At 42.0% G+C, this 16,749-nt stretch overlaps 1 protein-coding gene across 2 annotated transcripts in view; it reads left to right on the top strand.

The window, feature by feature from the left end:
- Positions 1-16,749, top strand: part of anapc7 (anaphase promoting complex subunit 7) — an 82,101-nt gene that overhangs the window by 20,028 nt on the left and 45,324 nt on the right. For both annotated transcript variants that reach the window (XM_068054983.1, XM_068054984.1), the window contains exon 2: positions 6,695-6,881. In XM_068054983.1, the coding sequence (XP_067911084.1) occupies positions 6,695-6,881 (187 nt within the window). The remainder of the gene's footprint in view (positions 1-6,694; positions 6,882-16,749) is intronic.

Consider the following 16,749-nt stretch of genomic DNA (forward strand, 5'->3'; position numbering starts at 1 on the left):
CCATGTTAAACTCCAGAAAGCTTCTTATAAAAGGATAATGCTGGAGCCTATATTTACTCAGTTTCACATTTATTGTGCAGATTAAAAGGATTACAAACATGTCGCTCCTCACTCAAAAACCCCCTCCCAGTTCCAGTAGGTGTCTGCTTTTAAGTGCTCAACTAAAACCCCAATTAACTCCCTTCACCTGCATATAATACAATTAACATTCAGCAGCTTCATCAATGACCTTCCTTCAAGCATAAGGTCAGAAGTGGGGATGTTTGCTGATGATTGTATGATGTTTAGTACCATTTGCGACCTCCTCAGATACTGAAGCAGTCTGTGTAGAAATGCAGCAAGGCTTGGGCTTATAAGTGGCAAGTAACATTTTCACCACACAAGTGCCAGGCAATGACTATCTCAAACTAGAGAGAATTGAACCACCTCCCCTTGACATTCAATGGCATTACGATCGCTGAATCCCCCACTATCAACATCTTGGGGAGGTTACCATTGATCAGAAACTGAACTGGAGTAGCCATATAAATACCATAGCTATAAGAGCAGGTCAGAGGCTAGGAATCCTGCAGCGAGTAACTCCCCAAAGTCAGTTCACCATCAACAAGGCACAAGTCAGGAGTGTGATGGAATACTCTCCACTTGCCTGGATGAGTGCAGCTCCAACAACACTCAGGATGCTCAACACCATCCATGACAAAGGAGCCCGCTTGATTGGCACCCCATCCACAAACATTCACTCCCTCCACCACCAACACACAGTGGCAGCAGTGTGTACCATCTACAAGATGGACTGCAGCAATGTATCAAGGCTCCTTAGATAGCACCTTTCAAATCCATGACCTCTACCACCTAGAAGGACAAGGGCAGCAGATGCATGGGAACACCACCACCTGCAAGCTTCCCTCCAAGCCATGCACCATCCTGACTTGGAACTATATGGCTGTTCCTTCACTGTCGCTGGGTCAAAATCCTGAAACTCCCTTCCTAATAGCCTGTGGGTGTATCTACCCCACATGGACTGCAGCGGTTCAAGAACATACGAACATATGAATTAGGAGTAGGCCACTTGGCCCCTTGAGCCTGCTCTGCCATTCAACGCATTCATGGCTGATCTGATTGTGACCTCAACGCCACATTCCTGCCTACCCCCAATAATCTTTCACCCCATTGCTTACGAAGAATATATCTACTTCTGCCTTAAAGATATTCAAAGACTCTGCTTCCACTGCCTTTTGAGGAAGAGTTCCAAAGACTCAAGGCCCTCTAAGAGAAAAAAATTCTCCTCATCTGTCTTTAAAGGGTGACCCCTTATTTTTAAACAGCGACCCTTTGTTCTAGATTTTTCCATAAGAGGAAACATCCTCTCCACATCCACCCTGTCATGATCCCTCAAAATCTTATCAGTTTCAGTCAAGTCGCCTCTTACTCTTCTGAACTCCAGCAGATACAAGCTTAGCCTGTCCAACCTTTCCTTATAAGACAACCCGCCCATTCCAGCTATTAGTTTAGTAAACCTTCTCTGAACTTCCAACGCATTTACATCCTTCCTTAAATAAGGAGACCAGTACTGTACACTGTACTTCTGATGTGGTCTCACCAATGCCCTATATAACGGAAGCATCACCTCCCTACTTTTGTATTCAATTTCCCTCACAATAAATAACTTCCTATTCACTTTCCTAATTACTTGCTGCATCTGCATTATAACCTTTTGCAATTGATGCACTAGGACACCCACTCTCCCCATTTAGATAATATGCTTTTTTTAATTCTTCCTGCCAAAATGAACAATTTCACATTTTCCCACATTATACTCCATTTGCCAGATCTTTGCCCACTCACTGGAGCATTTCAACTATGAAGAGCGACTGAAAAGGCTAGGGTTGTTTTCCTTAGAACAGGGAAGGCTGAGGGGGGACATGATTGAGGTATACAAAATTATGAGGGGCATTGATAGGTTAGATAGGAAGAAACTTTTTCCCTTGTCAGAGGGGTCAATAACCAGGGGGCATAGATTTAAGGTAAGGTCAGGAGCTTTAGAGGGGATTTGAGGAAAAAATTGTTCACCCAGAGGGTGGTTGGAATCTGGAACGCACTGCCTGAAGAGGTGGTAGAGGCAGGAACCCTCACAACATTTAAGAAGTATTTAGATGAGCACTTGAAATGCCATAGCATACAAGGCTATGGGTCAAGTGCTGTAAAATGGGACTAGAATAGTTAGGTGCTTGATGGCCGGCATGGACACGATGGGTCGAAGGGCCTGTTTCTGTGCTGTATAACTCTATGACTATGACTCACTTAACCTAACTATATCCCGTTGTAGCCTTCTTCTGTCCTCTTCACAACTTACTTTCCTATCTGTTTTTATGTTATCAGCAAATTTAGCAACCATATCTTCTGTTCCTTCATCCAAGTCATTTATGTAAATTGTAAAAAGTTGAGGCCCCAGCACTGAACCCTGTGGCACACCACTCGTTACATCTTGCCAAACAGAAAAAGACCTACTCTGTTTCCTGTTACCTGGCTAATCTTCTATCCATGCCAAAATGTTATCCCCTATACCATAAGCTTTTATTTTCTGCAATAACCTTTGATGTGGCACCTTATCAAATGCCTTCTGGAAATCTCAGTACAGCACATCCACTGGTTTCCCTTTATGCACAGCACTTGAAAGAACTACAATAAATTGGTTAAACATGATTTTCCCTTTCACAAAACCATGTTGACTCTGCCTGATTACCTTGAATTATTCTATGTGCCCTGCTATAACGTGTGTAGTAATAGCTTCCAACATTTTCTCTATGACAGATGTTAAGCTAACTGGCCTGTAGTTTCCTGCTTTCTGCCTCCCTCCCTTTTTGAGTAAAGGAGTTACATTGGCTATGTTCCAATCTAATTGAACCGTCCCCAAATCTAGGAAATTTTGGAAAATTAAAACTAATGCATCAACTATCTCACTAACCACTTCTTTTAAGACCCTAAGATGAAGTCCATCAGGACCCAAGGACTTGTCAGCCCCCAGCTCCAACAATTTGCTCAGTACTACTTCCCTGGTGATTAATTTACTTGAGTTCCTCCCTCCCTTCCATTTCCTGATTTACAGCTGGAATGTTACTTGTAACCTCTATAGTGAAGACCGTGCAAAATACCTGTTTAATTCATTTACCATCTCCTTATTTTCCATTATTAATTCCCCAGACTCACTTTCTATAGGACCAATGCTCACTTTAACTTTTTTCTTTTTTGAATATCTATAGAAACTCTTACTATCTGTTTTTATATTTCTAGCCAGCTTTCTCGCATACTCTAATTTTTCCCTCCTTATTAATCTTTTAGTCATTCTTTGCTTTTTATATTCTGTCCAATCTTCTGACCTGCCACCCGTCTTTGCGCAGTTATATGCTTTTTCTTTACTTACTATCTTTAACTTTTTTAGTTAACCATGGGTCCTCCCCTTGGAATTTTTCTTTCTTGTTGGAATATATCTATTTGTATTCTGAATTATACCCTTAAATGTCTGCCAGTACATCTCTATTGACTTATCCCTTAACCTATTTAGTCAGTTCACTTTTGCTAGCTCTGCTTTCATGCCCTCATAATTGACCTTATTTAAGTTTAAAATATTAGTCTTCGAGCTACTCTTCTCTTGCTGCTGCCTAGGGGCGCTTTCACTATGAGGTCATTACTTAATCCTATTTCATTGCACAATACTAGGTCTAGTATAGCCTGCTCTCTGGTTGGCTCCAGAATGTGCTGTTCTAAGAAACTATCCCAAAAACATTCCTTATCTAGGCTACCTTTGCCTATCTGATTTTTCCAGTCTATATGTAAATTAAAATCTCCCATGATTATCGCTGTACCTTTCTGACAAGCACCCATTAGTTCTTCCTTTTATACCCTGTCTTACTGTGTGGTTACTGTTAAGGGGCCTGTACACCACTATCATTTCTCATCTTGACCCAAACCGTTTCCATATCCTGATTTCCTGAACTTAGGTCATCCCTCTCTATTGTGCTAATACCATCATTAATTAACAGAGCCACCCCTCCACCTTTTCCTAGCTTTCTGTCCTTCCTAAATGTCATGTACCCTTCAATATTCAAGTCCGAATCTATGTTATCCTGTAGCCATATCTCTGTAATGGCTATCAGATCATACTTATTTATTTCTGTTTGTGCTTTCAGTTCATCTGTTTTGTTTCCAATGCTACGTGCATTCAGATACAGTGCCTTTAGTTTTGTCCTTTCATTATTTTCGTAACCTCTAGCCTTGTTTGCTGATTTACTCTTTGATTTGTACTCACTGTCCCTTCCTGTCACAGTCTGATTATCTTTTCCCATATTAATACCTTTCTCTCTTGCTTTGTCTCTGCTCTTTGATTTACGACATCTTCACAAATTTGATCCCTTGCCCCCACTATTTAGTTTAAAACCCTCTCTACTTTCCTAGTTATGCAGCTCGCAAAACCACTGGTCCCAGCACTGTTCAGGTGTAGACTGTCCCAACAGTACAGCCCCCACTCTCCCCAGTACTGGTGCCAGTGCTGCAGGAACCGGAACCCACTTCTACTACACCAGTCTTTGAGCCATGTATTCATTTCTCTAATCTTATTTGCCCTATGCTAATTTGCACATGGTTCAGGCAATAATCCAGAGATTATTACCTTTTTGAGGTTCTGCTTAATTTGGTGCCTAGCTCCTCATACTGACTATGCAGAACCTCTTTCCTTGTCCTGCTATGTCGTTGGTACCTACATGGACCACCATGACTGGATTCTTCCCCTCCCACTGTAAGTTCCTCTCCAGCCCTGAGCAGATGTTCCGAACCCTGGCACAGGGCAGCCAACACAGCCTTTTGGACTCTCGTTCTTTGCTGCAGAGAACAGTGTCAATCCTCCTCGCTATACTGTCCCCTACTGCCACTACTTTCCTTTTTGCTCCCCCCGCTTGAATGGCTTCCTGTACCATGGTGCCAGGGTCAGTCTGCTTATATAAGCTGCAGATGATGTTGCCATGGATTGCCGTGGCATGCAAGAGCTCCCACGTACTGCAGCTGCGACACATTGACACCTGTCCCACTATCTTTGTGTTAATTTAATTAAATTTATTTTTTCTTCTTTAATTTATAGATCCCCTCCTTACTGAACTCCCTCACTTACCAAACTCCCTTCTTCACATTCTGTGCCCTCCAGCAGCACTCAATGCAGTCAAGAATCAGTGAGAGTCCCTGAATTTATACTCTCTGAAAACAATGATGTGTCAGCTTTGCTGGAGCTCAGAAACCAGTTTATGCTGGCTACCTAATTAACTAGCTACAGCTACTCTGAGAGCTTGTATACTCCTGTTTAAAACTGTAAGAAACGTAACTTGCCTCTTAACTTAAACAGTAATTTCAGTTAATTGTTAAATGTTAACAAAACAAAAACTAGACTTTAGAGAGATTAACCCTCACTTACCAAACTCCCTTCTTCACACACTGTGCCCTCCAGCAGCACTGACCACGGCAATGGCAATTAGGGATGGGCAGTAAATACTGTCCTAGCCAGCGATGCCCACATACCATGAAGGAAGAAAAAAAAAACACTTGATCGGCACCCCATCCACCACTTTAGTTCACTTCTTCCTCCACCGACGCACAGTGGTAGCAGTGAGTATAATCTATAGGATGAACTGCAGCAACTTGCTAAGGCTTCTTCGACAGCACCATCCAAACCCACGAGGTCTACTACCAAAAGGCCAAGGACATCAGATCCATGGGGACATCAAGTCCAAGTTGCCCTCTAACTAACACACCATCCTGACTTGGAACTATATTGCCGTTCCTTTGGTGTCACCGGGCCCAGAACCTGGAATTCTCTTCCCTACAACACTGTGCGTGTGTGTGTACACCACACAGACTGCAGCGATTCAAGAAGGCAGTTCACCACCACCACCTCAAGGGCAACTAGGGATGGGCAACAAATGCAGGCCTTGCCAGCGACACTCTCATCCCGTGAATGAATAAAACAAAAATGTGAAAATTTAGCGCTTGGTACAACATTAATCAGTAGCATTAATTTCTGTCATCCATTTGAAATGCAACAATTAAATTTTCACTTCATCTCAGGATTACTGCTAAGTACTAAATCTAATAACTCTAATAAATGTTCTCATGTACTCAAACATATTGAATAAGGAAGCAATAATGGACAGTATCAACAATAATTCAGTCTTGTCTTGCTCTGAATTTAAATGCCTATTATCAAACCAGTTAATGAAGATAGTTAAAATCCCCATTAAAAGAGCAGCACAGTGTTCTGCTACCCTTGTAACTTGATTAGTATTTACTGTTTTGCTCTACCTATTGCCCCAGAAGCCTATAAAATCAATCAGTTGGGAAACAAGTATTTTAAAATTTTCTGGACAACTGTGTGCACTAGTGGGGATGAAGAGGGAGAAACTGAGGCAGCATTTGGCAGGAATGCATACGATTCTAAATCTGGCTAAGTTCTAAAGGGAAATGAAAAAGAAAGTTGACATTAGGTTTATTATGAAATAACATTATCTTGAAAAAATTGTGTAATTTTAAGTGATATTGGTAACCAACCTTCTTCCCTTCGTACAAGAAAAATCCTCAAAAATGTCTACCAAATAAGGAGTACAAGTTGTTTCACGGATGCACTAATTCTACTTTGTTTGTTCTTTGCTCTTAGAGAGTTATTCTCCCCAGTGCAGAAGTATCAGCTACTTGTCTACCATGCAGATTCTCTCTTTCATGATAAGGAATATCGTAATGCTGAATCCAAGTATAAAATCGCTTTACAGCAGAAGAAGGCTCTGAGTAAGACAACTAAAGTGAGACCAGCTGGTGGCGGCACTCCCTCAACCCCACAAACGCAGGTAGTGTGTAAAGAACAAGTTTTAAAAAAAAATAAAAACAGAAAATGCTGGAAATACTCAGCAGGTATGGCAGCATCCATGGAGAAAGGTGATCTGCAATGTTAGCTGTTTTTTTCTCTCTCTGCAGATGCTGCCAGACCTGTTGAGTACTTCCAGTATCAACAGTATTTTGCTTTTGTATTAGGTTTTTTTAAGATGTGTTTTTACTCATCCTTCAAAGCTGTTAGCTCATCTAAAGGATAAATCCAGGACAGGCACTTTGATGGATAAGTATTGATAATAAGTATATAAGGCGATGTCTGATTCAAAGGGTTTAACTGGAAGACACTGGACCTGATGACCTATGAGAATTGCTGGTGACCAGTTAAAGCTTTATTGAACCTGCTGGAGGCCAATAAATTGTAGTTGCTTAGTCATGACCAACTTTACTGTGCCCTGATAAGCTCTGGATTTTTTGAAAGCTGTTTTTCAGCAACAAAACCTTCTGCTCGAAGACAGTGAACTCATTCCCTCCCCACTAACAACTGCCTAGTTTGAGGTTGGTTACTGTGTTTGGAATTGCAAGCACAGATTCAAACTCTGACACTGGTTCACTTTCTGGTAGCATTTTTGAGAGCATCCTTCAAGCAATACTTTGATACTGTGGTCCTTAAGAAAAAAACTATTGAAAAAACACTTGTGTATGTATAGCTTCTAGTGCCTTTAGGGTTTTAAGGTCAACTGTAATGCATGAGGTCCCTTCCCTATCTGCAGAGTAAAGAAGGAAATTATACACCAAGGTGTATGGAAAACACAGGCAAGTGATATAACAATTATTGTGAAAGTTGTAAACAATCCCTAAAGTGATATCCTTGTATAGACCAGGCAACATAAAGAAAAATCAAAAACTGAGGTTATACATTCACAAGCAGGACAAATACAATGACCATGCTATTGTCAGTTAAAATTGGCAATCAATATCCATTTAAAAGTAAAAGCTAGTGGCAGTGTTGTTTTGTGCAAATATAGCCCATAACACAGGTGAAGGGCAAGGAAAAGACTCTGTAGCAGCTAGACTCCTTCAGCGTGTGGTTAGGATCCTTTTTTTAAAAAATATTTGATAAAAACAAAAGCAGTTTATTGAGACATAAAAAGCAGATCATTGATTGGAATAAAAACCACATGCCATGTTGGAATCACGTTCCCAAGCAGGAATACTTCTTGTTTGAAAGTACTTTTGCTTAGATTTGCAGTTGGCATGCTTCAGTGGATATGTGATTAGGTAAATTACTTTGCTACTATACACAAGTTGTACAAGAGCCCAGGATTATACTCGTCTATTCCCACTCGTGGCCTAAGGCAAGGATCACAGAAAAATGAAGCAGCAAAACCCTTGCTATCCTAGTTCTAGTATAAAAAAAATCTAGAAATCCAAAATCAAGTGGTTTTCCAATTCTCAATAGTTGTTGTAAATGGGTTGTTTTGCAAATCATCAATTATTGGGCAGCTGTCTTTGCACATTTGGAGTTTAACAGCGGTGGGATGCGCAAGTTAGCTATGCTGCAAGACATATAAATGTTCCTGAGAATGTAGCTTAATCAACATGTTGTTTGGGACTGTGACCCTCAAAAGAATGAAAAACATTCCTGTAAACAAACTAATTCAGATTAAGTTAACATTTTCAAATGCTGAATTTGTAATTTTGTACAGAATTATAATTAATTGTTGTTGTAAACTGACTGGCAGTAATGGCACTGTGAGTAAGCCAGTCAATCTGTAAAAACAAGTTCTAGTTTTTGTATGAATTATAATTATTATGCACTGTGCTGCAGTGTGAGGAGCTTCCTTCATGTTGAAATGTAAACCATTTGTGTCTGTCTATTTTGTTGCCAAGTACATTTTTCGATCCATAAGAGTTGTTACTAGCTTTTAAATAGATATCAATTGCTAATTTTAAATTTGTGTTGTTTGGTTTGAATTTGCCCTTGTGAATTAAGGAGCATCAGTAGTGATGAGTAGAACACTTCCACTTTTTGCTTCCAGTTTGGGTTCAAGCATGCCTTAAAACAAAGCCTGTACTTTAGCCCACCAATATGGATTCACACAAACATTAAAAGAACAGCCTCTACTGTGCAGTGTGATATTTTTCTATTTCTTATAGCAGCTGTCCCTGTGTCTTTTTAACTGAACTAACTGAATTATGGATTGCTTCCCATTTCAAGTAGGAATCCCTGTATTTTTTCCCTTGGATTCACACCATGTGTCTGGCAGAGCAGGGAACTATTTCCCAGGGATCTGGAAATGCTCTTCTGAGCAAGGCACCAGCAAAAGGCATGAAGACTTTTTGTTTCCTGCTTCTGGATGGGAAAGTGCCTGGTCCCACTGTAGCACAAGAGAACTGATCTTGCATCTCCCATTGTGCTCTGCAGTTTATTTGTTTTAATAATATGTCTACTGTCAGATGGGGAATTGGAATGGTCAGTAAGCTCAGTGACCAAAAATTCTATTGGGCCTGTTCATAACTGCTAACTTTGATATTCCAGGAACTGGATTCAATGTCAGAAAAGCCACCTCCCAAGATTTTATACTAGCTCTGGTATATTAAATTGATTAGTAAAATATAATGTGCATACCTGTTGAATTAAAATACAAAACTTAATCCATTCACGTGTGTGATTTTGCACAACCTGCTTATACTTGTGACACTTGGATTATTTATAACTGCCCACTCGTGGGATAAATCCTGCACCCAGTCTTGTTGCATAGTTTAATACATGGTAGTTTGTATGTTAATACTACCACAGTTTATGATCAATTGTGCTAATTTATTGAGGTAGTTTCTTAATGGCTTTAAGAGTATACCACTGTTTATTATGTACAAGGCTGTCATTTTGCCAATGTAACTTTTAGTTGCTACAGATTTCAGGGGTCATTGTGAATGCTAAAACAACAGCACAGTTAAGAGGTAATAATCATCTGCCTACGAGTGTACATTGTAGGCTCTGAGGGTTTTAACTCCTTTCTGCTTTGACTGAAAGCAATATCTTCCTATCTAATGTTACTTGTCCTACTAGACACAATTTAATTTAATCATCAAAAATATATAATGAACGACGTGGGACATTCCACACTTCCTGACATTTGAGGTTTATTATGGGGTGGTATAAACTTTGTGCCAATATAAAAATTACGAATTAGGAGCAGCAGTAGGCCATTCGGCCCTTCAAGCCTGCTCCATCATTCAATAAGATCATGGCTGATCTGTGTGTTTTGAATTCTGCACTCTCATCTACCCCTGATAACCTTTGATTCCTTTGCCTAACAAGAATCTATCTACCTCCGCCTTAAGAATATTCAATGACCCCACCTCCGCCACCTTCTGAGGCAGAGTGTTGCAAAGTCGCATAACCCTCAGAGAAAAAAATTCTCCTCATCTCTGTTGTAAAAGGGCAACCACTATTTTAAAAATGGTACCCCCTAGTTCTGGGCTCACCCACAAGAGGAAACATCCTTTCCACGTTTACCTTATCAAGACCGTTCAACACCGTATTGTTGAACACCAAAAGGAGCCTTGTTAATTCACATCTCATTAAGGCCATCTAAGTGGCAGAAAGGTAGCACTCTATCTTTGGTTTACAACAATAACTTGCATTTATGCAGTGCAGTGGAAAAACATCCGATGTATGCACAGGGGCAGCATCAATAAAATTGATGCAGCCAAAGAAAAAACATTAAGAGGAGTAACCAAAGGCTTGGCCAAAGAGGTGGATTTTAAGGAGTGTCTTAAAGGAGAGGAAGGAGGCGAGGAGGCAGTTTGGTTTAGCTAGGAAATTCAGGTTTGGCACTGGGTGGCTGAAGGCATGACTGCCAATGGTAAAGTCATAGAGTTGTACAGCACAGAAACAGGCCCTTCGGCCCATCATGACTGTGCCGGCCATCAAGCACCTATCCTAATCCCATTTTCCAGCACTTGGCCTTGTATGCTATGGCATTTTAGTGCTCATCTAAATACTACTCAAATATTGTGAGGGTTCCTGCCTCTACCACCCCTTCAGGCGGTGTGTTCCAGATTCCAACCAATCTGAGTGAAAAATTTTTTCCTCAAATCCCCTCTTAAACCTCCTGCCCCTTACCTTAAATCTGTGCCCCCTGGTTATTGCACCTCCGCTAAGGGAAAACGTTTCTTCCTATCTACCCTATCTATGCCCCTCATATAATTTTGAATACCTCAATTAGGTCCCCTCTCAGCCTTCTCTGCTCTAAGGAAAACAGCCCTAGCCTATCTAGCCTCTCTTCATGGCTGAAATGCTCCAGCCCAGGCATCATCCTGGTGAATCTCCTCTGCACCCTCTCCAGTGCAATCACATCCTTCCTATAGTGTGGCAACCAGAACTGTACACAGTACTCCAGCATTTTATACAGCTCTATCATAACTTCCCTGCTCTCATATTCTATGCCTCGGCTAATAAAGGCACGTATCCCTTGCCTTGTTAGTCCTCCCAAAATGTATCACCTAACACTTCTCAGGATTAAATTCCATTTGCCACTGCTCTGCCCATCTATATTGTCCTGTAATCTAAGGCTTTCTTCCTCACTATTTACGACACCACCAATTTTCGTGTCATCTGTGAACTTACTGATCATACCTCCTACATTCAGGTCTAAATCAGGGGTCCCAGCACCGATCCCTGTGGTACACCACTGGTCAGAGGCTTCCAATCGCAAAAACAGCCCTCGACCGTCACCCTCTGCCTCCTGCCATTAAGCCAATTTTGGATCCAATTTGTCAAATTGCCCTGGATCCCATGGACTCTTACCACCTTAACCAATCTCCATGCGGAACCTTATCAAAAGCCTTACTGAAGTCCATGTAGATTACATCAACTGCCTTGCCCTCATCTACACATCTAGTCATCACTTCAAAAAAATTCAATCAAGTTTGTTAGACATGATCTCCCCCTGACAAAGCCATGCTGACTATCCTTGATTAATCCCTGCCTCTCCAAGTGGAGATTAATACTGTCTCTCAGAAATTTTTCCAATGATGTTAGACTCACTGGCCTGTAATTACCTGGTTTATCCCTGCTACCCTTCTTGAATAATGGTACCACATTCGCTGTCCTCCAGTCCTCTGGCACCTCTCCTGTGGCCAGAGAGGATTTGAAAATTTGTTTCAGAGCCCCTACTGTCTCCTCCCTTGCTTCACATAACAGCCTGTGAAGATGCACAAGAGACCAGAATCAGACAAATAGAGTATCTGGTGGGTGTGGGTTGTAGGGCTGCAGCTGGTTGCAGACATAAGGAGGGGAAACACCACTGAGGCATTGGAGTTGTGGTAGACAGTGTAGATCAGCAAGCAGGGGCTGATGTGACTTGGTATGGGATAGGATATCGGCAGCAGAGTTTATGGAGGGCGGAGTTGGGAGGCTGATGAGGACAGTTTTGGAATAAAAACAAAATGCTGGAAATACTTAGGTCTGACAGCATTTGTGCAACGTTTCAGGTCTGTAACCTTTCATCAGAACTGAGAAAAGTTAGAGGTGTAATAGGTTTTAAGCAAGTGAAAGGTAGGAGGGTGGTAAAGAACAAAAGGGAAGGCAGGAGAGATTAAATGACAAAAGAGTTAATGGTGTAGGGCCAAAGGGAGTGGTAATGGGACAAGTAAAGAAACAAAAGATGTCTAAAGGTGTGAATGGCAGAATGATGAACAGCTGCTGTCTAAACGTAAAAACAAGACTAAAACCAAAACCTGCAAAGATAAAGTAAACAAAATAGGGGCGGAGATTACAGTCTGAAATTGTTGAATGCAATGTTGAGAGTCTGGAAGCATGTAGAGTCTATAATCGAAAGATGAATTACTGTTCCTAGAGTTTACGCTGAGCTTTGTTGGAACATTGCAGGAGACCAAGGACAGATAGGTCAGCGTGAGAGCAAGGTGGCGACTGGAAACTCAGGGTCATGCTTGCGGATTGAACAGAGGTGTTCCGCAAAGTGGTCACCCAATCTGCGTTTGCTCTCCCCAGTGTAGAGCAGGCCGCATTGTGAGTAGTGAATACAGTATACTAAATCGAAAGAAGTACGCATGAATAGCTCTTTCTCCTGGAAGGAGTTTTTGGGGCCTTGGACAGTGAGGAGAGAGGAGATAAAAGGGCACTTCCATAGAAAGGTGCCATGAGAAGCGGAGGGGGTGTTGGGTATGATGGCGTGCACCAGGGTATCACAGAAGGAACGGTCCCTTTGTAATGCTGAAAGGGGAGAGGAGGGGAATATGTCTTTGTTGGTATCACGCTGGAGATAGCGGAGGATGATCCATTGAATATGAAGGTTGCCGAGTGGAAGGCGAGGACCAGGAGAATTCTATCATGGTTCTGGCAGGGAGGGGAAGGGTTGAGAGCAAAAGTGCGGGAAATGGGACGGACACGGTCAAGGGCCCTGTCAACCATGGTGGGTGGAATCCTCAGTTGAAGGAAAAGGAAGACTGATCAGAAGAGCTGGTGTGGAAGGTTACATCATCAGAACAAACGCGACAGAGAAACTGGGAGAATGGAATGGAGTCCTTACAGGAAGCGAGGTGTAAGGATGTAGTCAGGTATCTGTGGGAGTCAATGGGCATATAGTGAATATTCATTGACAGCCTATCCCCAGAAATTGAGCAGAGCTGTTGAGGAAGGAAAGGGAAGAGTCGTAGGTGGACCTTGTGAAGATGAGAGAAGGGTGAAAATTGGAAGCAAAGTTGATTAAATTTTCCAGTTCAAGGCAAGAGCAGGAAATGGCACTGATAGAATCATCAATGCACTGGAAAAAGAGGTGAGGGAGGGGGCCTGAGTAGGATTGGAACAAGGAATGTTCCACATGATAACTCAGAAAAGTAGGCTTAGCTAGGACCCATCGCAACAACTTTCATTTGGAGGAAATGAATGAAGTTAAAGGAGATGATGTTCAATGTGAGAAGGTCAGCAAGGCGGAGGAGGGTGAAGGTGGATGGAGCCTGGCTGGGCCTTCGTTGAAGGAAGAAGCAGAGAGCCTACCGGTGTCTCCACAGAGGCTGCCTAACCTGCTGAGTATTTCCAGCACTTTCTGTTTTTGTTTCAGATTTTCAGCATTCACAGGGTTTTGCTTTTGTACAGTTTTGGAATAGTTGAGTCTAGAGGTGTCAAAGGCATTGTTGATGGTTTCAGGGGCAAAGATAGGACCGAGGCGGAAATGTGACGATGGTGAAAGTAGGTGGTTTTTATGCTTAAAAGAATATGAGCCCAGAAGCTCTGTCCAGGGTCAGCTAGGACACACTTGTTCCACACAGTCTGTTTCACCTTTAGGTTTTGGCAGGGAACAGGATAAGGTCAAAGGCAAGGGTACAGAGTTTGTGGTAGGTGCCAAAGATAGTAATTTTGGTGGTCCAGATGTTTTAACTGGCAGAAATTGGAGTTTACTCAAGGTTAGACAACACAGTGGCCGTTGAGGAGATTGAGGGAGGTGCTGCCACTTCCGAGAGGTGGTTGAGTGATACAGTTGGGTGTCATCAGCATACATGTGGAAACCGACTCCATGTCAAAAGCTATCGTCAAGGGATAGCTTGCGGATGAGAATGAGGAGAGGGCCAAGTATAGATCCTTGGGGGACTCTAGAGGTAACGAAAAATGAGCCATTTTCGGAGATGTTCCAACTACAATTGGATAGGTAAGAGCAGATTCAAGCAAGTAAAGTCTCTCTGAGCTGGACAATGAAGGAGAGGCATTGGAGAAGGAGGATTTAGTCAGTTGTGTCAAAGGATGCATAGTGGGCCATGGTCATAGTCACCAAGAACGCAAATTGTCACTTTGGTTAGGGCTATTTAAATGCTGTGGGAGGGCTGGTAATCTGATTGGAGAGATTCAAGAATGGAGTGGTGGGAAAGATATGTACAGATTTGGAAGCCAAAAACATGTTCAGAAACTTTGGAATGGAGAAAGAGGTTGATGGGTGGGGTTGGGGGGGTGGTGCTAAACGCAAGGACAGAAAAGTTGAAGGGGTGATGAACAAATTTTGAAAGGGAGGGGTACAGTACTTAAAGGGGAGGGAATCATTTGCAATGTCAGGAAAGTTGAATGGTTATCAATTTAATGGAAATTGGGATAAAAGAACAGGAGAGAGGTGGTCTAAAGGACAAGATGAGCTCAGGGAGAGGATTAAGGGAGATGGAGAATCTAGAGAAAGACGCTGGTTGACAGCAATAACAAAGACCTATGGGGAGATTTAGCTTGGGCAACAGGAAGGGGTGGAAGCAGCAGAGGCAGCTAAAGAGGTGATTTCAGTCTTAGTGACAAAGAACGTCATGAGCTCCTTGCACTTGTTCAAGACTCTTGTCAAATGCTAACTGATACTGTTTGAGCTGTACCTGCTGGGTGATAAAATTGTCACATTGATGGCCATTAGAAAATCAGATCCTTCTAATTTGCAGCTGAGGAAGGATGTGGTGACAAGTAGACTACGGGGAAGAAAATGGAATAGAAAAAAGTGCATGGTTAATACATGTATAGCCTCCATGTGCTGGCATCAGGCTTCCATTAGGTTATGAGAGTTGCTGCATCCAAAAAGCTTATTGAAAATAATAAAACCCAACCATAAGAGTAAGACAAACTGCCATAAATGTCAAATTAATAATTTTGTTTTAAATGCTGAAAAACACTATATTGGTGGCATTGCTAATGTCAGTCTAAATGTACTAGATCATGCATGATTTTGCTTGATTGAAGCTGACAATTGCTGTAGATCCAATGCATCAAATTGATTTCTTCAAACTGGACAGCATTGTTAAATACAAAAAACCATTGGCAGGGAGGTGACATATTGTGCAACAAGCTGAGGCCTTCCGAGATGGTGGTCGTGAAAGGCAGTATATAAATGCAAGTTTTTCTTTGTATGAGTGGCTGCCTGTAGTTCTACATATGTGCTTCTGGCTTCAGCTAAGCTGCTGTCAGGAGGACAATGTGGAGGTTGGAAGTTTCTTCAAGAGGGAGGAGGGGAAATTGGAGGGAGTTACTATAAGCCACTTGGGTGCCTTCTATTGACTGATTTTTTTTTTTTAAGAACAGTTACCAGCCTGTTGACTTTTTGTCAGGGATAGCTCATGCGTGAGGAGATTAAAGTATTTTTAAAACAATTAAGGATGACAACCTCAATTGAGGACTGTGACATGATTTGTAAGATAACACCAACTTCCTGGTAGAAGTTTCTGTAGTTCGTCATTAGATGGTTCTTTTGAGTCTCTTGGTATACGATAAACAGTAAATTTAATAATGTTTCCATTTTACTAACTGCTGTATTTCTAAACAAATAAATAATCATCACTGAAACAGGCCCTTCAGCCCACCGAGTCTCTGCCGACCAACAGCTACCCATTTATGCTAACCCTACAGTAATCCCATATTCCCTACCACCTACCTACATTAGGGGCAATTTACAATGGCCAATTTACCTATCACCTGCAAGTCTTTGGCTGTGGGAGGAAACCGGAGCACCCGGCAAAAACCCACGCGGTCACAGGGAGAACTTGCAAACTCCGCACAGGCAGTACCCAGAATTGAACCCGGGTCCCTGGATCTGTGAGGCTGCGGCGCTAACCACTGCGCCACTGTGCCGCCCTTACAAATGCATTACTGCATTTGTAGAAACAGGTTAATGATACCCAATGCTGTTCGATATTTGCAGTCACCCTCCAGTGTGGTTTATAGGGGAGCATTTTCAGAGACTGGAAATTTTTTCTGTATTCTGCCTGAGTTTAGATCCCAGGTATAAGGACGAAAAGCTATGTAGCATGAACATAAGAAACAGAGCAGGAGTAGAACATCTGTCCTTCTTACCTACTCTACCATTCATTATAATCATGGCTGATCGTCTGCCTCAACTCCAC

This window comes from Heterodontus francisci, chromosome 23, assembly GCF_036365525.1.
Source record: "Heterodontus francisci isolate sHetFra1 chromosome 23, sHetFra1.hap1, whole genome shotgun sequence".
NCBI lineage: Eukaryota > Metazoa > Chordata > Chondrichthyes > Heterodontiformes > Heterodontidae > Heterodontus > Heterodontus francisci.